The sequence below is a fragment of the Polistes dominula genome, unplaced genomic scaffold (genome assembly GCF_049000335.1).
Source record: "Polistes dominula isolate Pdom_NZ unplaced genomic scaffold, Pdom_raw_medaka contig_49, whole genome shotgun sequence".
In the NCBI taxonomy this organism is placed as follows: Eukaryota; Metazoa; Arthropoda; class Insecta; order Hymenoptera; family Vespidae; genus Polistes; species Polistes dominula.
The window spans coordinates 6,244,339-6,259,031 of NW_028300914.1; the positions used below are offsets into that span (position 1 = coordinate 6,244,339).

Genomic DNA, 14,693 nt, shown 5'->3' on the forward strand with positions numbered 1-14,693 from the left:
ATCATTTGAATTGAGCAGATATCATGAAAACTCTAATAGCGCATATTATGAAATATACCGTAATGAGGTGTACAACGTAAGTCATAATAAAATTATTAACTTGTATATTCGTCATTGAAATAAACAAAAAAAATGTCCCTAATATTTATTGATAGAATTACGTAACCCAATGTTGATACGTATATAATGACATTTTCTAATTTTGCATGATTTTAATAGAAAATGAAGTATTAGTTGAAAGCTTAATTGGTTTGACTCTGTTCTTAAGTTTGAAGGTCCTTTCGCGTTACCTACGATTCATAATAATTGACCTTGTCTAGTAATTTAATCAACTCGTTAAGAGAAACAAGTAAAACGGCGATTAGATGAATTTACTAAGAATTTTCCAGTCTTCTTTTCTAATGTCGTAGAATTTCATTTATTTTTAGTTGCGTGTTTAATATACGTTTGCAAAAATAAAATGATGGGAACGATATAATAATTGATTTCATTCAATCTATTTAAATATTCTTTACTTTGTTAATAATAATGTATTAATTTAAGAGACCAAAAAAAAATTAATTTAGTGTTTACTATTTTAACAAAAGAAGAATTTGTTTAATTGAAAATATTAACTACTGAACATGCGTTTAAAATTAAAGAAAATATCTGAAAGAATGCATTTTTAATCGGTTAAATGATTAAATATCATGTTTTCGGCATCTGTTCCAGAATTTGGTATCGTGGGAAGTGGACCTGTTGCTTCGGTAATACTCTTCAATTTGACCTTGGAAAATTCGTGAATTATTGCAGAATTTTGAAATTTTGCCTTGATCGTTGTTACCGTAAAACTTTCGAAGGATTCATTTTCTTTAACCGTTATCCTACTGAACGAGGATATCTTGGAACAAAATAATTTCCAATTAATATGATTACAATTAAAATTGAAACATTTTTATATATTCGGACAAACACTTACCACTTTTTTTCCAGGTTGCCTCTTGTTAACCAGGATAAATAATAATTACCGTTAACGCATCTTTTTGGATTTCGGAATTTTTCTATAATCAGATTGATATTTCCAGATTTTTTGGGCACGCCGATCAACGTTAATTTGACTTCATCTTGTTCTTCGGACGATGATTCTTTTTGTTCTTCTTCCAAGGAAGAACGATCATCTTCTTGCCAAGAAATATTAAAAGCAGTATTGCATTCGCCAATAGTAAAATTTTCTTTTTTCACGAACGAAGTTGAAACCCCCATATATTGACGAATATTAACACCTATGGTCATTTGAGCTGCAAAATTTTGTATCAATTTTAAATTATCTATGTCGATCGGATTTTTCATATTCCATCTATTCATGCCATTTTCATTGTATCCTAATTCAAAATTCTGATTGACGAAAATGATGCCGGTTTCGTCGAGATTGTTAGTCATATCAATCATACGATAATTCATTTTAGAAATACGACATAGAAGAGTATCCTCGTTTTTCACTCGACATCCTACGCCACCATTTATATCCATTTGTACTGGATCATTTTCCCCCTCATTGGTTTTGGTTGTCAATATGTTTAAATCATAATTTATTTCCGGCCCGTATTTCCATTTTTCTATTTCCGGTATGGCGAACTGAGTCGCTAAATTAAAAAAATAAAAAAAAAAATTAAAATTATTTACATTTCCGATATATTGTTTATTCCCTCGTAGAAATAAATATATATACGTATCTATAATTATGAAAGCCGTTTAATTGTAAATCATATATCTCTTGTTTCAAAATATTTAAAGAATTACATTTGAACACTAAATGAATTCTATATGATGTTGAAATAATAAATATCAAAATTACATTGAATTAATTTAATTTAAGATAATATGATATGAAATAATAAAAAAATCTCCTTTTTTTCATTTTGACTTACAATTAGACCACTTTCGTAATTATGGTAATATGTATTATAATGATTTATAATCTTATTATATATATATATATATATTATATTTTTATATATATAATCGTCATTTTTATGGATAATATAAATTTTTTATATTTTTATATATATTTTTTTCTACGAGGGTTGGCTAATTGAATATACATATTTAAATATTATATATATATAATTATTAATGATTTATCATGCTATGACGATTAAAATGATCTGATTTGCTAAATATTAACTTTACTGACCTAAGAAGAATGGGATAATCGTCAAGTTCATCTCTTGGCATGGATGTGCAACAGACATTTGATGTTCTTCTTGCTCCAGAATCTGCTTTTATATACGACCGGTTAGATTCTCATTAAGAGTTAGGATTATCACTACCGACGTCATAAGACTTGATTCGTCATCATTCGTATCGTTTTAAGAAGACGTATTCATCACTTACCACCCGAGTACTTATATAAACTTTATTCTAGATTTTATTTTAACAATGGACTAACATTACTTTAAGCTTTTACCTGTTTATTATTTGAAAGACTTGAGGCAGAGGTAGAGTTTAACAAAAGATCGTTGAGAATTACTATCTTTTAATATTTTCTATCACCATTTAGAATATTAGATGCAGCAAATAATACGGTGTTTTGATATTAAATTCATTGCATCAAAATCGTCATCTTTATTTCTTCAACGAATTCGACAGTTGTCTGACAGATGGATCAAAGTTATCAATAAAATAATAAGCGCTATTTCGAAGAATAACAGATGTACGATTAACTATATAAATAAATACTAAATTTAATTAAAAATTTACCGAATTAATTGCTACACCTAATAAATATTATTGGTCAGTATTGCACTGACTAATAAAAGAACAATCATTATTTGTAGGAATTAGGGTTTCGTTAGATCGAAATGTAGATCACGGATAGAGAGAGAGAGAGAGAGAGGGAGAGGGAGGGGAGGCAGAAAGAGAAATACTACTAACCTAAAAAATACGATATTATCACGAAATCCATGATAGAAGAAAAAGGTGAGGAAGAAATATGGGTTCCCTTCTTGTTCAAAGTCTCCGTGTAGAGTGTAATGCACAATCTGCATTTCTGCCCTACCATGTTACACTATAGCTTTTTATCCCATTAAAGTCCATTTCCGTTTTGACTGGTTGCGCAATCATCAATCAACTTACGAGGTCATTTTCGTCTCACTCTTTTGTATTACCCTTAAATTATACTTATTGTTAGTAACTCTTCATTATTGTTATTCTGTTATTATATGATTCTTAATTGGGTGATATTATTTTTTGGTCACAATTAATATTTTCTGTGATTTGTTTTGACGATGATCTTTTTATTTGGATACTAATGAAAATGTAAAATTCAATTGACCCAATCAAATCACATATATCCACACTTATTGTCTTATTTGTGTACTCATATAGCGTACTATAATGAAAGATAGGGGTTACTCACAATAAGTTATGATCTGGGGGTGTATGACAACAGGAAGCATCGAAAAAAATTTGGTTTTTATAATAGGAACAGTAAATAAATATAAATATTTGAACATTTTACAACAAAAATTATAGGAAAATGTAAGAAAAATTAGATATACATATACAAAGACTTTTACTTTCAACAGGATAATGATTCTAAACATATCGTAGGAATCGTTAAGAAATAGATCATCATATATATCCCCCCTCCTCCTCCTCCTCCTACCCATATGTTGGTCACACCACCGCATAGTCCTAATGAACATTAATGGGCAATAACAATTTCAAGCCGATCTATGTCAAAGTTCAAAGTACCAATGCGTTTGACATTAAAAACTGAAAGAGTAAAAGGGGAAAGGACTCTTTTGATCTGCCGCATTTGTTTACTGTTAAAGGTCTAAAAGTTTCTTCAATTGTTAGCCCTCAAAGAAAACCTTAGTTCAATCTCATTGTCAGTGTTTCTATTATCAAATAGAATCATATTTTAAGATTTCAGTCTTCCTTAAACAATAATATTAAAAACAACTCGAGATATTTACTACAATCGAAGCTTCCCTCCCCCTCCATTCTAAAAAAATAGATTGAATGAATACACTATATTTTGTTTAATTAAAAGAATGAAAAAAAATAATAATAACTCATAATGATAAATGTATAAGTACAGCCCTGGGTCATAGAAAACATTTCCCGCGCTCGATCGATATCGGCTGCTACGCAAGAATGACCTGCCATCTACTATGTTTTCTCGAGTACTATTATGCGTACTACTTACGCACGATCAGCTGATCCATTCGGGTTCTTCTCCATTCATGCGGATATTCGTTCAATAATTCCTATAGTATACAACAGCGCTTACCAAACTTTTTCTATGGCGAACCGATATTTTTTAGAAAATTTTTATACATTCCACTTTTTTGTTCAAAACATATTTTATATTATTTGAAATGTTGATATTAATTTTTGCCTTAAAAAATAGATTTATTATAATATTTAATTTAATAAATGAGTTAATAAAATATTATGTTATTCATAATAGACTTTATTAAACTCAATATATTGCACATTTTAAAATAAATGTAAATAATTTTTAATAATAATTAATAATTGAAGTAGAGTAGTTTCCTTTTTCTTTTTCAATTTTTTCTCAAGATGTAGGTATATTTTTTTAAATATTAAAAAAAAACATTCATATAATGTTTTTTAATAACATAATAATTTTCACAAACACTTCAATGTAATATTTGTACATTGTATGATGATATTTTTGATGAATTTCTAGATTAAGCTTTTCGGAACGTGCCAATGGATGTACTCTTTGCACATTATAATGAAAGTTTATTAGGTAAACTGGAAAAGCTAACTTGTTGCATTATATGATTAACCATGGAAGCTGAAAAGTTAGTGAAAAGTTAGTTTTTCAAGAGCTATAGATTCAAGCTTTACATGCATATTTAATTTTGAATAATTAGTATTGTTATATTTTCGATAGAATTTAACGAAATTTGTCGAATCTAATACTCCTACGTAACATTCGTCTAGTATAATGATCGAAACTAGAATAAGTATGAATACTAGTAGAAGCTGGATGCGAAATCATTGGAGGAACGTTTCTAGCAGGATCAACACTTTTTAAAATCACAGAAATCTTTTGACGAGATGGTCCATTCCTTAATCCGCCCATTATGATTGGTAGACCTTCGGAAACAGTTTCCGATGAAAATCCTTTTTTGGATATGATCATTCTAGTATTAGAAGACACCTAATAAAAAAAAAGCACGATTCTAGTATTTGTAATTAAGATTATTATTATAATCAATTAGAGTGCGGATGTTTATAGCCTAAATAGTCTAAATTTTGTCATGTCTTGAAACGTAAATTGACCATGATTCACTGCCATAAAGGACTACAAGTAAAATAATTGTTCTATGAATACCAAACATAAATTTTAGATACCTAAACAACACTCATGAACCGAATAATTTATATATAATACTAACCGAAATAAAGCATGCATTTACCAAATTAATTCTTTTTTCAAGCTCTTTTCTCATTTCATTATTTTGATCTAGAATCTATCCTAAATATATAAAACATTTGCATAAACATCCTTACTAATCAAGAAATTGATTTTACCATATCCATGAAAGTTCCTCTTTCCCTGTCATCCCTATGACTTATAGGAATTCCAAAAAAATAAATAGGCCTTCTTTGACACTTTTTCGAATGCCTGATCTTTTCAATAATTATTTGACCACCTTGATTAAGTATGTCTCTGTAACGTAATTCATTAGAATCTAACAAAACCAATTGTAAATTGGCATGAGCGTATTTTTCGTTTTCATAATATCCACCAGAGACAAGGACCCTCGAATTTACTTCGCAATGACCAATATTTGAATTTTCGGCTGTTTGAAACGAAGATTGTCCTTCTTTCAGTTCAAAGCCAATATGTAATTGACTTACAATAGCTTTCGTTACATCCAATTTCCATCTTGTAATAGTTCTTTTTACTACGAGATTCTCAATACCACGAGAATTGAATCTGATTTCGAACGGATCTTGATCGAAAAAGAAATGATCATTTAATGGTACAAAATTGCTCGACCATTCACACGTCGTCGAACTATCGTTAATCGTTGAAAATGTTATAATAGGGGTTAGAAAATAGCAACTAAGCGTTTCGGCATCTTTCACTCGACATTTGAGCTCGTTGGAGATAGTCGAACAATAAATACGTCTTCCTCGATCGATATCAGATCGAGAAAAATTTACTAACACGTCGAAAGTCATTTCTCCACCATATTGCCATTGGTATTTTTCTCGAGGGTGTTCTGGTGTCAATTGAGTAGCTGGAAATAGATGTTTAGAGTATTTTTTTTATTCTATTAGGTTGCTTAATTAATAATGCCGGATTTTTATCCCTAATTATAAGTGATCGTGTTTATATATACTGTTTATTAAACAGATTTAAAAACATATATACTATAAAACATACTATACATAGACTATAAAACTCATAGTCTGAAAACTGAGATTTTTAGGTGCAATTTAAACAAAAAAGACTACATTGTTTTTCATCAAATTTTGTAGTATTTATTTGGATTTGGACCAATATATAATTTCAATAAATTGTTTGTATATTAATCAAATTACGACATTACTTATTGGCCAACCCTATTAAGTTGGCTTAAATGGATGATCAAAAATCTTCTATTCTATTATAATTATATTACACCATGAATCTAATTATATACTTAATGTAAAACTAATTAGTTTAAAAAAGAATGAATTTCATTTGCTAAAGGATAAATTTAAAGTTCAAAGTCTATATTTATTTGAAATAGTTTAATGAAAAAAATAATCAAAAAACAAAAGTATGCAAATATAACGTACATGTAATGACTAGCACAAAGTAATGTACTTTTTATTCTTATTTTATACACCATTAACGCGTTTCAACATAGCTAAATAACTTATTGTAAAAACTTGTTATTTTAAAAACTTTTAAAAGAAAATATATTTTTTAATCGCGTAAATTAATGTAATGTATAAGAAACTATCTCGTAAATTAAGGAAAGATTGTATATGAAAAATACACGTATGTACATACCTAAAAGAAATGGTATGATGGTTACTAACATGTTCACTGTTATCATTCGACTAACTTAAACATCTTCTCATTCGTTTCCTTTTTATAAGACAGATAAGCCAATTCTTTGAACCTTCTCCTTGAAAATAATTTCATTAAGTAGCGTTTTCCGTATAGATGATGATCCTGGTTCCTTAACGTCTGGCATATTGATCAGAGGCGTAATAAGCGTGTATTACTTTCCGACTCGATTCACTGAAAATTCTAATGAATTCCTAAGTATTCTAAATTGAAAAAATTCGATCGCATATTTCATAGATCGGATTTAAAGATTAGTGTATTTCTAAACCGGTATGCGAAGTGATTTAAACGATTATTCAATAGCCAAGAAGATAGTTCGTTTATTTCATTTACAGTCAAGTCTTAGATTTCGAGTAATTTGATTTACGTGTGTTCCGCAAGATGAGGAAAACTTTTTGATTTGATTAACGAGCAATGTCATAAAATACGAGCAATGCAAATATGTTTAGTAAACGACAAGGATTAACTTGTTTTAATTTTTATTTAGTATTTTCTATTCATTTATAATATCATTTTTATATTAATTAACGAATTATTTGATTTTCCATTATATATTTCTTTCTCACTTTGATACATTGATATACAAATGTTTTGGATTACGAAAATATTTTTTTAACGAATTATGCTCGCAAACTAAGATTCCACTGTACTCTTTTTTTGAAATGAAACTTCTTAGGCAACTGTAATGATAGATTTTTATGAAACGATATGAAAAGAGTGTGTGTATGCATGAGATAAGTCGATCGATAGTAATTGCAAGATATGTTTATTCATGGAAAAATGAATGGGAATTTTATATATTTTGAGAGTGTTTGATATATCCTAAATATAATTGTTAATTAATTCAAGGGAATTTATATTGTAGTCTAAAAATACAATGAGTAGTTCTTTTCGAAATGCGAAGTTAAACTGACTCTTTGTCTTCTATGAGTCAATTAAAATTCTTTTATTTATAGTTGTTTATATGACTTTCCGAAGGCTACATATGAATAACAAAAATAATAGAATTTAATCTTCTGAAAATCATATAAATAACAATCAACATTTCATAAAAAACAATGAGTCAGTTTTACGGTGGATTTCGAAAAGAACGATACGTCTAACTTATATTCTGTACTTTTAGACCACAATATACTTTTTTTCGATTAATTAACAATCAATTAAGGTAAATCGAACACAGTACTGTACCCTAATAATATTTTCGATTGTTTAAACTAAAATGTACTTGTTTTAACGTTCCTGACCAGTAATGAATTTGAATTAAAAATTTGCATCTAATAAAATATCAAATGGAAATATATGTATTCGAAGTATAAGTAATTTTTAAAATCAAATTTACTTTATATTATTCTTACTTTAATGAGTATTAAATTAACTCTGATAGTAAAAAACATTTAAATAACTATAAAAATAGAGGATAACCAATTATTAGACATGAAAAATCAAAGTATATTAGATAGAAAAAATCCTGTTATAACAACATATACAATTTTTAGTGACGAACGTTTTCCATACGCTATTTTCAGTATTTGTTTAATTAATTTGCTATAAATAAAGTTTTCCAGTTAAATTCATTAAATATTTAATTAAGATATTATACTAAATATATTTATTTCTAAATTGTCTTCATTCTTAAACACATTATATATTAATAGTTTTGAAGCAAAAAATCTAATAAGCATAACCGTGTACAATTTTAAGGGACACTTGCTGTATAAATGAATTAATTGATTATTTTCCACGTGTGATTATACGAGTTTTACTTTCATCGAACGTCAATGCCATGCACATTCTTTGTTTCCTTTTTTTTTTATAACAATAAATTAAATAAAAATTATCAACAAGTATTTAATTCTTTAATAGTAAATAATATCTTAAAAAGAAAAGATTTTTTGAAACAAATTTTTCATACGAAAGTATCTTTCTTCGTCTTTATACCAATCATCTTGAATCATAAAACTGACCCATGTAGCATCGGGGACCATAGGTAATTCGCTTTTTGGTGTCGACACTACTTCCAAACTCAATTTTATCTTATCGTTGAGGGTAAAATTTCTACTTTTATCCTTATTACTGATGATGATTTCATTGATTGTATAGGAAGTAAAGTTCGAGTCTGATATGATTATATTGCTTTGGGATGATTTCTGAAACAGCAAACAGTGTTTCGGTATACCGATCAAATAAATATCAGTCTATCAAGTATAAAACGTTCAATTGCAGTTATCGGATCATTTCATGCCTAATAACTTATCCTTCCCTCCTCTTATAAAAGCAAGACGAATAAAAAGACATTAAATACATAAATTCGATCGCTTACTATAGTCGTAGTGACTTCAGCAGGTAACGTCGAATAAGCAGACAGGCTACCAAAAAAGTATACTTTCTTTTCTTCGCTATTATCGAAATATCTTATCTTTTCTATGCTGACAACTTCACCAGTTAATTTTCTAATCCCATTGTTCATCGGTATTATCTCGAATTTGTCATCTTTCCACCGATCTTCCGGTAAACGATGATGATCAAGCACTACCATTGTTTCGCATTCCCCAAAATACGATTTCTCTATAGCTGCAAATTTGCCATCAGGTTTATTTCTAATATCAATACCAATGTTTAATTGATTAACTATCAATCTAATCATATCGATAGTCCAGGGTTCCATATCCTTTGTAACCACCAAATGGCTAATTCCATTTTTGTCGAATTTAATCTCGAATGGTTCATCATTCGTTCCCAAATCTTCGACATATAATCGCACCAATTCGAACAAGCCTCCCTTGTACATTCGTATATTGGCTTCTTCGAAACGACAATTCAACGTGTCTGGTACTTTTGGACGACATTTTAAAGTATTTACCACATCGAATGCTTTTGTCATTTCACCACCAAGTCCATCATTATTTGTGGTATTTATTTCAATTCGGTAGGTGTATTCCGGACCATAAAGGAATGAATCAATGTCCACCGAAATTTGGCTCACTTTTTAAAAAAAGATTTCATATGAAATGATATATATTTGGTAATAATAATTATATACCTTGTTAAAACACTAAACGTACCGATCATTTATGTATATTTATTTATATCACAGCAGATCTAATGAGAGACCTTTTTGAAAGGCGTATATTTTACGATTTATTATAACAAAAAATATTATATCATTTATGCAATATAAGAATTCCTTACTCACCAAATAATATTATAACTTGTACAAGAATTTAATTATTATAATAATTGTATGATCAGTCATTGAAATCCGGTCGTGGTACGTTTAGTGTTAAAAATTGCGTTTAGAACTTACGTAGAAAAAAGGGTAATAGCAAGAAGGTGATCATGATGACGTACAAAATACGACTGCATTTAATCTCCTCTTGTTCGCCTCTCTTATATCTATTACCGGCAATCTGTTGACCCCTTAACGCGCCGTCATTTAATTAACGTTATACCTTCTCTCTCTTTCTCTCTCTCTTTCTCTTTCTCTCTCCAGGAAGTTAAGTTGACAATATATAATCATCGACAATTTTATCATTTAACAAAATGTCGTTGAAATTTCTTCAAACTAACTCACACGCAACTATATCAACTTCATTAATCTATTATTTAATCGTTACAAATTATCATTTTTCTTTACACTTAATTAATTATTTTCTTTTCTTTACTGTTCATTAGGAATCAGTTTTGGTATTCAAATTGAAAAATTTCTTTCTCACTTTTTCTTGCGTTTCGATTTTCCATGTCAGTGCTTTCGAAGTTTAACTTGGTGAAATTAATAAATCATGGTAGTTTCATTTAATTTCAAACCTCTCTCTTTGGATACGTAACCATGACTTTAATGTGGATTTAATACAATTATACTATTGCAATATCAAGTTCTGTACACTTGAATTAACATAAAATTTGATTAATTAATGTTTTAATCGCAACAATTTATTATTATTTATCTTTTTTGTTTGTCTTTAATTTATTTTTGTAACAATTCGATGGTATTGTACTTGGTATATATATTTATTTATTTCTTTTTATATAAATTATATATTATTATATATATATATACAGTTGTGGTGTAGAAAATACTCGTGCACCTATCAATTTGAAATAAAATGTTGCGAAATTGTAGTTTATTAACTAATTTTTTATAAACGATGAATTTATACATATTCTTGAAAGTTTCTACAATAGATGTAATGAAACAAAAAATTATTTCTTTGAATATCTTTTGAATTTATATTTAAGGAAGATTAATTAATGTTGTATTATAGTTTGATCGGGTTTTAACGATGACATCAATGGACATTGGATTGCGTAAGCTTTTTAAACTACCTTGGGCCGGATGAATGGAATCCAGTGATATATATAAATGATCCAGAACACTACCGATTTTCGTTCGATCCTGATCATATATATCAACGAAATTTAACGTCTCGGAGATAAAACAATTTTTCGAAAATCTCATATTACTATCGGATGAAATCTGAAAAATATATATATTTAATTATATTCTAATATTTTAGTTTACAATTATATTTAATTAATTAACATTTATATAATTATTAAATAATTAATAGTAATAATATTTTACCAAACGGTACGTAGTGTTTTCAAAAATCGAATTGTGAATATCATTTCCAATAAAATAATACATATCAGGTGGAACGCATTTATCGAGAACAATTTTTCTATTAATTTTTATAACTTCGTCTTTATTCAATATTAAATCGATCAAGGGTACTAAATCGAATTGTTTTTTCTCACAATGATTGGTCTTTATTCGAAGGATTTTATAATCAGCCGGACACTTGCCCATAGAAAAATATTGTTCATCTTGAAAGTTATCCTTTTTCCCATCCAAATTCGTCCCAATATTAAGTTGATTGATGATCGTTCGAAACATATCGATTAGTACCTGACTCATAAGTTTATCATCATTTTCTAATACGTATGCATTTATTCCATTTTGATCGAATATTATTTCAAAATTTTTCCCACTGAATTTGAATGGCTCGTAACTTATGTTCCTCGCTGGTAATGGACCCACTCGATCAAATTTTTTCGATGAAAATTTACCGATTTTGGCATCCTCAAAATGACAAAATAAATTATCCGGTTCTCTCGGCCGACATTTCAGATTAACGAGCAATGCTTTACCCAAGTAACGACCTTTATCGTTTTCCATGGTCGAAATTATGCTCAAGTGTACGGAGAACGAATATTCCGGTCCGTTGTTCCAAGCATCGTCGTTACTTATCAAATTCGTTGCTGCAAATATTTTCAATATTATTTAAATATAGTCAAATGATGAGTAATTTCGTTCACAAACAAAAAATTTGAATTTTATGAACTAACAATATCTTGCAACGTATTGCAAACAGTATGAATACGTTTGGCAAATTACAAGGATTAACTTGTTTATTTGTTAATAAGTATTTTGTATTTTATATCATTTTTGTATTAATAAATATAAAATAATGAAATTTATTTTGATATTTTAATATACGAGTGTTTTGGATTAGGAGCTTATTTTTGTAACGAATTATACTCGCAAACTAAAATTCCATTATATAGTCAAACCTTGAATTGCTAATTCACAAGTTCACAAGTAATCCCCAAGACGAATAAAATATTTTGATTCTTTGAATTAACAATGTCTTGCAACGTATTGCAAGCAGTATCAATACACTTGACAAATGACAAGGATTAGCTTGTATAATTATTACTTAGTATTTCGTATTTGATATCATTTTTACACCGAATTATTTTGTTTTTCATTCTATATATCTTATGATAAAATTCATTTTGATACTTTAATATACGAGTGATACTTGATTACACTAGCTTATTTCTGTAACGAATTATGCTCACAAACCGAGGTACCACTTAACTTTTATGTACTTGATTAATATGTTTCAACATTTCTATCCATTTTCAAATAAATTGCTGTACTATATATGTTTTAAATAAACAAATTAATTAAAAGACTTTTACCGACCTAGAAGATACGGTATCAGAATGAAATTCATGACGATGTTGGAGGTAGGTTCTTGTCTAAATAACTTCCCCATTGCTCTAACATGTTCCTTTTATATCCTCGGCAAATGTTATAACTGACTTCACGTTATGCTATAATTTAATCGAATCTAATTCATCGGTAATATCCTTTAAATAAAATATCTACGTATTTATCTTTTATTTTTATTATAATACTAACGTAATAATATCTGCCTATCATTTTTAATCATTTTCATTATTATTTATCAATAAGAAAATAAACTTTCCTTTTATTATCATACTTTATCTTCTTTTTTAATGTTTTCTGCGTATCTTTCTTATGTCATGTTTTTTTAGATGTTTATTGTATTATTTTAAAAGGATAATTTAAGAATTATTAATCATCCGATTAATCGCACGTTCCAATGAATGAAGAAAAAACAAATAAAACATTGCACGTGTTTCGAAGATTGGATTCGAATCGACGCGACGTAGTAAGATTTATCACGTGTTTCTCTCTCTCACTCTTTTTCTCTCATAGATCATCGAGTACACTTGACCGAAGGCACGATACAGCGAAATAATCGTAGTGACCTTGACTCAAATATTCTATGCACACTACGTTCAAGTATTATAACCAATTACCTCCTACTACATTAAACGGAAAATTATGTCAACAGTTTGCTGTTGCAAGTGGCACCTTGTTGCAATTGTACCTCGTTCAATAGTATACCTCTTAAAACCTTGAATATCATGGGATTTTATCTAAAATATATTTGTCGTAACTTTATAATGAAATAGTTTCGTTTCATACTGTTTGAAATATTTTAGAATTTTTTAAATCTTTGAAATAGATATGATTTTGCGAGAATATACCTACACCTTCAAGTATGCAACCCGTTACACGAGTTCTTGAACTCCTTGAGATTGCAACCCTCTAAACGAAGCTTTTGAATTCCTTAAAATATGCAACCCTTTACACGAGGTCTCGTACACCTTGCAATATGCAACCCGTTATATAGAATAATTTGTTTGTTTGTTAGTTTGTTTAATCCTTTGTCTGTTGCAGCTTTCGTATACTTCTTATTAATTTATTTTTTGTTTTTATTTTTGATATCATAAATTAATATAATCATTTCGTGGAAAAAGAAAATATAAAAAAGATGATTTGTTACTCGTTCGCTTGCTCGATTTCAGAAGTTCATTTATATTGTACATTGATGGCTTTTTAATCATTTATTATTTTGATAAGTTATTCACAAAGTATTTTCCTTTTATACCAAGAAATTTTCTACCGTCATTATAAATCATGTTTAATGAATTTTAAATCGTACTTTCATTCTCCTTTTTATTTCTTTTGCCTCTTTAAGTTTTTCTTATATTCGATTTATCCATCAATTATTTATTAAACAATGAAACATATAAATTAAATGTGTAGAAAATGTTTTGTTTGTTTTTCTAAGTCCATTTAAAACTAATTTCTCTTTTATTTTAACTCTATCAATCCGTCAAACACCGATATAATGGTCTCACCCTTGAACCCGTTTATTTCTTTCCTTGATTTATCTTTTTCGAAGATAAAATATTATAAATAGAAACAAAAAGAAATAAGATA

General features: G+C 28.3%; 3 protein-coding genes across 4 annotated transcripts; all 3 read right to left on the bottom strand.

Annotated features, from left to right (window-relative positions):
* Positions 1-2,178: 2,178 nt before the first annotated feature.
* Positions 2,179-8,361, bottom strand: LOC107065037 (vitellogenin). Of its 2 annotated transcripts, XM_015318324.2 has the most exons (5): positions 7,031-8,361; positions 5,554-6,269; positions 4,193-5,179; positions 2,914-3,147; positions 2,179-2,400 (listed from the first exon to the last, which is right to left on the bottom strand). In XM_015318324.2, the coding sequence occupies exons 1-3, from the start codon at positions 7,074-7,076 to the stop codon at positions 4,913-4,915; spliced, it is 1,029 nt and encodes a 342-aa protein (XP_015173810.2). In that variant the 5' UTR covers positions 7,077-8,361; the 3' UTR covers positions 2,179-2,400; positions 2,914-3,147; positions 4,193-4,912. The 2 variants fall into 2 exon arrangements, with proteins under 2 accessions (XP_015173810.2, XP_089026062.1); XM_089169936.1 differs by having other exon boundaries at positions 2,914-5,179.
* A 294-nt stretch (positions 8,362-8,655) lies between these two features.
* On the bottom strand, positions 8,656-10,555 carry LOC107065038 (vitellogenin). The gene is made up of 3 exons (XM_015318325.2): positions 10,395-10,555; positions 9,411-10,072; positions 8,656-9,237 (listed from the first exon to the last, which is right to left on the bottom strand). Exons 1-3 carry the CDS (start codon positions 10,426-10,428, stop codon positions 8,965-8,967), a joined length of 969 nt encoding a protein of 322 aa, XP_015173811.2. The 5' UTR covers positions 10,429-10,555; the 3' UTR covers positions 8,656-8,964.
* A 524-nt stretch (positions 10,556-11,079) lies between these two features.
* LOC107065039 (vitellogenin-2) lies at positions 11,080-13,229 on the bottom strand. The gene is made up of 3 exons (XM_015318327.2): positions 13,080-13,229; positions 11,673-12,349; positions 11,080-11,564 (listed from the first exon to the last, which is right to left on the bottom strand). The coding sequence occupies exons 1-3, from the start codon at positions 13,150-13,152 to the stop codon at positions 11,322-11,324; spliced, it is 993 nt and encodes a 330-aa protein (XP_015173813.1). The 5' UTR covers positions 13,153-13,229; the 3' UTR covers positions 11,080-11,321.
* Positions 13,230-14,693: the final 1,464 nt, after the last annotated feature.

Bases quoted from the DNA above. Each gene is read 5' to 3' on its own strand.
- LOC107065037 (XM_015318324.2), bottom strand. From the start codon at position 7,076: ATGATAACAGTGAACATGTTAGTAACCATCATACCATTTCTTTTAG. The intron at 6,270-7,030 runs GTATGTACATAC...ATCTATTTCCAG, and splicing joins CATCATACCATTTCTTTTAG to CTACTCAATTGACACCAGAA. The intron at 5,180-5,553 runs GTAAAATCAATT...TTTTTTTATTAG, and splicing joins GAGGAACTTTCATGGATATG to GTGTCTTCTAATACTAGAAT.
- LOC107065039 (XM_015318327.2), bottom strand. From the start codon at position 13,152: ATGGGGAAGTTATTTAGACAAGAACCTACCTCCAACATCGTCATGAAT. The intron at 12,350-13,079 runs GTCGGTAAAAGT...AAATATTTGCAG, and splicing joins TCTGATACCGTATCTTCTAG to CAACGAATTTGATAAGTAAC. The intron at 11,565-11,672 runs GTAAAATATTAT...TATATTTTTCAG, and splicing joins AAAACACTACGTACCGTTTG to ATTTCATCCGATAGTAATAT.
- LOC107065038 (XM_015318325.2), bottom strand. From the start codon at position 10,428: ATGATCACCTTCTTGCTATTACCCTTTTTTCTAC. The intron at 10,073-10,394 runs GTAAGTTCTAAA...TTTTTTAAAAAG, and splicing joins GCTATTACCCTTTTTTCTAC to TGAGCCAAATTTCGGTGGAC. The intron at 9,238-9,410 runs GTAAGCGATCGA...TTGCTGTTTCAG, and splicing joins CTGAAGTCACTACGACTATA to AAATCATCCCAAAGCAATAT.